This window comes from Mauremys reevesii, linkage group 14 (assembly GCF_016161935.1).
Source record: "Mauremys reevesii isolate NIE-2019 linkage group 14, ASM1616193v1, whole genome shotgun sequence".
Lineage (NCBI taxonomy): Eukaryota > Metazoa > Chordata > Testudines > Geoemydidae > Mauremys > Mauremys reevesii.
In genome coordinates, this window is record NC_052636.1 from 9,741,742 (window position 1) to 9,750,290 (window position 8,549).

Here is an 8,549-nt window from a genome sequence, read left to right on the forward strand (position 1 = left end):
TCCCAGCCGCGGCTGGGATTTAAAGGGCTCTGGGCTCCCTGCCGCAGCGGGCAGCCCAGAGCCCTCTGATTCCCGGCCGCGGCTGGGATTTAAAAGGCTCTGGGCTCCCCGCAGAAGCGGGCACCCCAGAGCCCTCTGATTCCCAGCCGTGGCTGGGATTTAAAGGGCTCTGGGCTCCCCGCGGTTGCAGGCAGCCCAGAGCCCTCTGATTCCCGGCCGCGGCTGGGATTTAAAAGGCTCTGGGCTCCCCGCAGCAGTGGGCAGCCCAGAGCCCTCTGATTCCCGGCCGCGGCTGGGATTTAAAGGGCTCTGGGCTCCCCGCGGTTGCAGGCAGCCCAGAGCCCTCTGATTCCCTGCCGCGGCTGGGATTTAAAAGGCTCTGGGCTCCCTGCAGCAGCGGGCAGCCCAGAGCCCTCTGATTCCCGGCCGCGGCTGGGATTTAAAGGGGCGAAACCTAGCTCCAAATATTGGTGGAGCAGAGCCCCTGATTTTGAATATTCCTGGGGCTTTAGCTCCACGAGCCCATATAAGTTGGCGCCCATGAACATAAGAACATAAGAAAGGCCGTACCGGGTCAGACCAAGGGTCCATCTAGCCCAGTATCTGTCTACCGACAGTGGCCAATGCCAGGTGCCCCAGAGGGAGTGAACCTAACCGGCAATGATCAAGTGATCTCTCTCCTGCCATCCATTTCCATCCTTTGCCAAACAGAGGCTAGGGACACCATTCCTTACCCATCCTAGCTAATAGCCATTTATGGACTTAGCCAGTCCCCTTTTAAACCCTGTTATAGTCCTAGCCTTCACAACCTCCTCAGGTGAGGAGTTCCACAAGTTGACCATGCGCTGCGTGAAGAAGAACTTCCTTTTATTTGTTTTAAACCTGCTGCCTATTAATTTCATTTGGTGACCCCTAGTTCTTGTATTATGGGAATAAGTAAATAACTTTTCCTTATCCACTTTCTCAACATCACTCATGATTTTATATACCTCTATCATATCCCCCCTTAGTCTTCTCTTTTCCAAGCTGAAGAGTCCTAGCCTCTTTAATCTTTCCTCATATGGGACCCTCTCTAAACCCCTAATCATTTTAGTTGCCCTTTTCTGAACCTTTTCTAGTGCTAGAATATATTTTTTGAGGTGAGACCACATCTGTACACAGTATCCGAGATGTGGGAGTACCATGGATTTATATAAGGGCAATAATATATTCTCAGTCTTATTTTCTATACCCTTTTTAATGATTCCTAACATCCTGTTTGCTTTTTTGACTGCCTCTGCACACTGCGTGGACATCTTCAGAGAACTATCCACGATGACTCCAAGATCTTTTTCCTGACTCGTTGTAGCTAAATTAGCCCCCATCATGTTGTATGTAGAGTTGGGGTTATTTTTTCCAATATGCATTACTTTACATTTATCCACATTAAATTTCAATTTACTTCATAAACATCTTATTAACCAACTAACTGAACATATTGAACAGTTTATACTTCTCACACCTAACAGTGTTTGTCCTCCAGATGTGTTTACAGGTGTTGAGTTGTGGGGGAGAGAGGCCAATTCATGTCTCTACCTCCCCTTTTATAGTTTCTTCCAACTGGCTAGGAAGTACCTTTGCTAGGATGTGAGTCAAGCAGTGCCCATTGTCGCTATGCTATCTCGGAGAAGTCTGCATTGTACCCGGTTCCTGGGATAGTCCTTGGGAGTGTGGATCCCTTTAATGGGCCAGCAGCGAGTCTGGCTCCTCCATTGTCACACCTGAAAGGCTGGTGGTGGGCATTTCCCAACCTCATCTCAGTCACACACACAGAGCAAAACTTCCCAACCAATGCTACACACACAATCCAACACAATATTAAGGTTCAACAGACCAAGACTTTTGAAATGACACCTCACCAGGCAGACTTTGTACAAACCGTATCATTATATGAGACTGGTGAATATGGGGCTTCCAGGGTGCTGCTCTGAGCACAGCGAGCCACCCCTGGGCTGACATTGCAATGGAGACGTACCCTTAGAGTCCATCTCTCCTGGGATAAAGATGGCAGCATGGCTGGCCTGGACCATCTGACGTGGGCTCATGAAGCTAAAGCTGAGAGGCTAAAAACTGTGGTGCAGATATTTGTGTTCACACTGAAGCTTGGGTTCGGAAACCCTCACCCCTCGTGGGGTCTCAGAGACTGGGCTCAAGCCCATCTGTCTGCACTGTAATTTTATAGTCTTGCAGCCCAAGCCCCATAACCCTGAGTCAGCTGACCAGGCTTTGAGACAGGTGCCCTGGGTGTTTTAATCACAGTGTAGACATAACATTAGGCTACGTCTCCAGTGCAATGAAACACCCACGACTGGCCCGTGTCACATTAATCAGGGTCATGCGGCTTGGGCTGTAAAGTTGCAGTGTCCGTGTCTTGGCTCAGGCTCAGTCCCCTGCTCCAGGAGCCCAGAAGGTTGGGAGGGGGTTTAGCAAGTGGAAATGGTAAAACCGCAGGGGAGTATTACCCTGGACTCATGGCATTTCTCCATTGGTCTGTCTGCTCTGGGGCAGGGACAGAAACACGTCCTGCTGCTTTTGTTATTTCAAAGGGCGGTTTAGGATTTTCATTCTCGGACACGGTGCACAAAACAGGACTCAACCCTCGGCATAAATTAAACGAGCTGCCCACAGATTCTGGCAGCCACAATGAGCATTTGGTGTGAGAGCTCAGACCTGACCCTGTCCCAGAGGGACGGGGTCGTCTGTGAGGGGACTGGACCACTGACCTATCAGCTCCTAACTTTCAGTAACTCTATCATCAGTGCCTGTGAGCGTAATTTAAACCATAAGAAAAACCACACTAGGCTAGACCGACGGTCCATCTAGCTCTGAATCTTGTCTTCTGACAGTAGCCAGTACCAGGTGCCCCAAAAGAAACTCAGTAAGGTACCACTGGAACTTGAACCCAGGATCTCCTGTATACAAAACAGTGGTTTTAGCCAGCTAAGCCATGGTGCCTACAGCTGCTGAAGGGATCATGTCTGCACACACCTGACTCTCTGCCAACCTCCATCTGGGCCTGACAAGCTTTGCTGGTGTTTGGATTCAGTAAAGCAGAGGAGCAGGTGAAGTTTTACTCCCAAGGTTCTTTGGACAGGTCTACACTACAAAATTAGATCGGTGTAACTACATTACTCAGGGGTGTGAAAAATTTACCTCCCTAAGCAATGCAGTTATATCAGCCTAACCCCGGTGCAGATAGCGCTGTGCCAACAGGAGGGCTTCTTCCATCAACATAGCTTGGGGAGGGGCTTGGTTAGTGAAGATGAAGAGAATAGGTGGCCCATGGCTCTTGCATTTGGGGAGGCTGGGTGTGAGCACTGGAAGCTCCCTGGAAGTGGGGGGCCCATTGGTGCCCAGACCATGGCACTGCCCCCCACCCTTCTCTCTCTGTGAAGGCCCCACCTGTGCTTCCCCCCTTGCTCCTATTTGGCCACTTCCCACCCCCGCTCTTCCTCTTTGGCTGAGGACAGCTGAGCCACCTTTCGCTCGCTCCTCTCCTCCCCCAAGGCCTTCCTGCCTCCTGCTCGTGCCTCTCCACCCCCTACCACAAGGTCTGCCCACCAGCCACCACCTCTCTGACCCGTCACTGCAACCCACCCTGCCCACCACCCACACCTCTCTGCCTCTCCCCTGAGACCTGCCCTGCCCACTGCCCCCACCTCCGAGACCTGCTCTGCCCACCGCTCGAACCTCTGCCCCTCCCCTGAGACCACCCTGTCCACGTCTTTCTTCGGTCGTCTGTTGTTATTCCATGAAGCATCAAGAATGGAATAAAAAGCTGAGTTTACTCCAGGGTGAGGAAAGAAAGAAGCCACCAACCCCCCGGCATTGCTGCTTTAGTTAAAATGTTTAGTTAAAACAGCTATTGAATGTCCTCCCTATGCCCCTTGTGTCCCCAGAGCACATCCCTGCTAGCAGTTCTTGGATGGCAACAGAGAGCAGTGCACTGTGGGCAACTATCCCACTGTGCAACTGGCTGCAGGGTGTTTTGGGAAGGGTTTGCAATGCCTCACGGACTGGTACAGCATCACATGATGCAGGTTTCTCTATCCCACCGTTCCACGGGCATCTTACTAGATTACCAGCTGCTTTTCAACTGCAGTGTGTGTGGCGGGGTAGAGACTGTTTGTGTTCTGGGGAGAGACAGTGTGTGTGCTGGGGAAGAGTGACTGTGTTGAGCTAGGTAGGAGCGGATCATTATTACCCCTACTCGAAAGAGAGAGAAGCTCAGGCTGAGAAAGGAGAATTGACTTGTCTTAGGTCCCAACTCAGCCAGTCAGGGTCAGAGTTGGGAATAGGACCCAAAAGCCCTGATTTTCAATCTAACCATCGGATCTTGAATTTCATACACTGAATGACCTGAATAAAGTGCTCACAGATGAGCTCCAGACCAACAACAGTGCACAGGAATTATTCAGCAAGTATTTGAGGAGAACTGCAACATTTGAGAGAATCATGAACTGCTGAGAGACCATTAATGTAGAGAAGCAGCAAAATTCATCAAACATAGAACTGGTTCTGACTTATTTCCTTGGTCTTAAAAGAGAACAAGGACCTGAGTCTCCTCCCTGTCAATAACCCCCTGCTCAGCCAATCAGTGTAGAGACTGAGAACGGGAGGCTGAGGGTTCTCACCAGAGAGCCCAAAGGATGGCCCAGGTCACTGGTGGGGATCACTGCCCGAGCACTATTTCAGCCCCACATTTTTGGATTCACCTCCCACAGTGGGAACTGCAGAGCCCTCCCCCGCAACACACACACACACACACCCCTCTCCTAATGTTGGGAGGAGAACAGGAGAAAGGACAAAAGAAGCAAGAGACGAAGAGAAAGGAGAGAAGGAGGGATGGAGGAAAAGGTGAAACAAAAAGGACAAACCCTAATGTCCCAAGTGATTCTAAGGGACAAAATCCCAGATGTGCAATAAAATTCTGCCTCTTTCAGCTTGTGTTTTCCATGCCTAGAATTCAACTGTCACCACATGGATCAGACTGAACAGGTTTCAAACCTCCAGGAGGCTCTTACCTTCTAAACGGGGACGGCTGTTTTCTAGTAAAATCACTAAAAGGGAAGGAGAAAACTCGAAAGAGGTTCCTCCTAGCGCTCACGTCCGTGAAACCGAATACACTCTCAGTCCTCAAAGAGAGACCTGGAGAAGGAGACTTGCTGAAGCAAAGCCACAGGGGTCTCTGAGGTTTCCCTGGCCCCTCGCCCCTGTCCTGCCTGGCTGATGTCAGCATCTCTCTGTGAGGTCACCACCTCCCCACCACCTCTGACCAATAGGCTGAGGTCCTGCAAAAGGCCTTTGTGATGTCACTGCCACACCCCTCCCTTGCTGGGCTAATGTCCTGCCCCTGGCCAGGCACTTTGGAGGTTTGAGCTACTCCCTGAGGATCACCCCACTCAAGGAGCGTTCGTTCTAGGCAGCAAGCCGGCTAGACAGGGAAACATCAGACGCTGCTCCCAAAGCTACACTCAGTTTTTCAGAAATTAGTCGACTTTATGGCCAGAAGAAACCATTAGAGCATCTAATCTGACCCCCTGCGTATCACAGGCCTCCTGTATGACACAATAGCAGGTGAGGGAGGGGGGCTGAGGAGGCGACTGGGCGGGCAGTGGCAAGGAGGTGGGTAAGCCAGCAGCACGGAAGGGGGGGGCTGAGGAGGCGAGTTGGAGGGGCTGGTGAGCCGACAGCAGGGGACTAGGAGACGAGCTATGAGTCAGTGGCTGACCTGTTCTGATCTGGTCTGGCTCCCAGCCCCTCTCCAAGGGTTGCAGCTGTCTGGAGGTGCTGCCTTCCACGCCTTCCTCAGTCCCACCTCATTCACTCCACAGGGCAACTGATTACAAAGTGGGGGGGAAGATCTTATTCTATTTCTAGCAAAAAGACATTTTCCTTTTACCTTAATTATACTACCTTAGAGGCCCGCTATAACATATTACCAAGGTTCAATACCACAGTTTTGGCGGGACGGTGCTAGGGAAGGAAGGTTTGTTTCCATGGGGCGGGTGGCGCTTGGGCGGGGGATTGTTTCGGGGAGGCGCTCGGCGGCGCTGGGGGGTGATGTTTGGTGAGGCCGGGGGGTTTCATCCCTCAGCTGTTTTCTTTGGAGTAATATTGCCCTTGCCACTTTACGAGTTGTGCAGGCCTCAACTAAACCACAGACTCTGGACGCAGCATTCAAGTATCCTGCAGTCTGAACTTCGTATCTGATACATTCCCTCATTGGCTACCATTGTTTGGCCAGCAGGGAAGTGCTTCTTGTCCAACAAAGCAGCCAGATTGGGACCCGTAGGCATGGAATGGCTCTGAAGGAATCAGCTGTTTCTCTCTGTGCTTCATCTAACTTTGGATCCAAATGGTAAGACAGTTTTTCCCAATTTAATCATGGCATCCTTCAGGAGTGTGACCAATGCCACTTAACTAGGGAGCAGCGTTCTAAAAATAGTTTACCTGGGCCACAGGTCACCATAGCTTCCATCTCGGGGGTGAAAATCAACCACTAGTACTGGAATTTCTACCTAAGTTCTTGTCAAATCTTTGACCTTACTTGGAGTAATTTCACAATTCTCTGGCGTAGAATTCTTCATCAACCGCACAACAGATCAGTAGCAACAGTGAGGTACAGCTCCCACAACTATGCCCTTTTATTTCTTTAATCTGGTGGCACAGATTTAAATTAGGGACTAAATTCAGGTGCGACTTAGAATCCCTGTAAGACAACAAATGTCAGGTCTCTATTAAAAATAGGATATTACTGCAGCAATAGCACATTCAACACGGATTTCATTTTCTACACATTTGCAGCATCTCCCAGGGGTGAGCTGAAGAGAAAAGTCACTTCCATGTTTCCCATCTCTACCTTGATAGGGATTGTATTTCCCAAATAATAGGCAACATGCAGCTAATGAGGAAGGAGATCTCTTCAGGAGCCACTTCCTGCAGGGCCTGGGCCACAACTGCTTTGGGAGCCCAATGCCTGGACACTTTATTTAGTTACAAGTTATTTACGAGGGAATCCTCTTCCCAGCCCTTTAGAAAAAATACTGACCTAACCAACTGCACAACAGGGGAACTGGGATGGTGATGGGGAATAAGGGAATCCCTCTGACTTACCCTAACTACGTCTGTTGTTACAGAGGGTGAAATGACATTTCACTCTCTATCCCTGCCCTGTTCCTGCTCTTTGTTATAGTTCAATATATTTTAAGTGAGAAAAATGGTAGTAAAAATATCTGCTCTGCAGCACAACCTGAACCAACATCAGAGCAACTGGGAATGAAACAACTTCTTCCCCAAGAGTGAACTCGATGACTAACAATTGCTGTGAAATGGGGGAACAGTATAACTGTGATGCTCAGGGTTTGTTTAGACTAGGAAAAGTGATGGAGTTTAGGTCAGGTCAAGGGGAAAGCTAATGCCAACCCCTGCACCTGGGCTGCATCTGCTCTACAACTATAATTGTCTTGTTACACCAAGATCACTAACTTGAGCAGCCAATGCCATGTACAGTCCTAGTGGATGGAAGGTACAGGTAGTTTTAGCCTCAGTGTAGCTTGTTGGAATCAAACCTCTCCCCCACCTGGAGGTGATGAACATTCCTGGCAGGAGGGACACACACTCCTACGACTCAAAAGGAAAGGAGTTGATAGAAAAGATCACAGGACTGACCCCAAAGAAGGGTGAGCTGCAAAAGGCAGAAGCAGGCAACTGATCTGGTGGAGCTGAGAGACCACGGTGAAGATGGTGCAAAAATCACTATGTGGGAATTAGCAAATGTGATTTTAAACAAAACAAAACCAAACCAAAAACTTTGGCCAGCGCTAGTCAAGGGGTTTATAACAGTTCACTCTCATGTGGATTTTGTGATGTCTAATAAGGCTTCTGCGCTGACTGAAGCTTTTCCCACACTCAGAGCACGTGTAGGGTGTCTCCCCTGTGTGGATTCTCCTGTGTGCGCTCAGGATAGAGCTCTGATTGAAGCTTTTCCCGCACTCAGAGCACGTGTAGGGCATCTCCCCTGTGTGGATTCTTTCATGTCTGATAAGGTGAGAGCTCCGCCTGAAGCTTTTCCCGCATTCAGAGCATGTGTAGGGCGTCTCCCCTGTGTGGATTCTCTCATGTCTGATAAGGTCTGAGCGCTGATTGAAGCTTTTCCCGCACTCAGAGCACATGTAGGGCGTTTCCCCTGTGTGGATTCTCTCATGTCTGATAAGGTGAGAGCTCCACCCGAAGCTTTTCCCGCACTCATGGCACATGTAGCGTGTCTCTTCCAAGTTGATTCTGTTGCGTGGAATAAGGTCTGAGTGGCTACTGTAGTTTTCCTCTGGCCTCTGCTGAGTCTCACAGGCTTTTGTGTTTTCTGGGACTGCACAACTCCTGGAAACATCCCCTTTGGATCTTCCTGATAACATCCAATGTGGTTCTACTTGCACAGGGTCTTCCTGCTGGGGTTTCTCCTCCTCGTTCTCACTCACCATCCCATCGCCGGATGGGAGACAGAGAGAATC

General features: G+C 49.9%; 1 protein-coding gene across 1 annotated transcript in view; it reads right to left on the bottom strand.

Annotated features, from left to right (window-relative positions):
• LOC120381873 (zinc finger protein 250-like) overlaps positions 1 to 8,297 on the bottom strand; it is a gene marked incomplete at its 3' end in the record, with an annotated part of 102,755 nt that extends 94,458 nt beyond the window's left edge. Inside the window, exon 1 of the mRNA XM_039500033.1 lies at positions 7,896 to 8,297. Coding sequence (XP_039355967.1) covers positions 7,896 to 8,297 — 402 coding nt within the window. The remainder of the gene's footprint in view (positions 1 to 7,895) is intronic.
• Between the last annotated feature and the right edge of the window lie 252 nt (positions 8,298 to 8,549).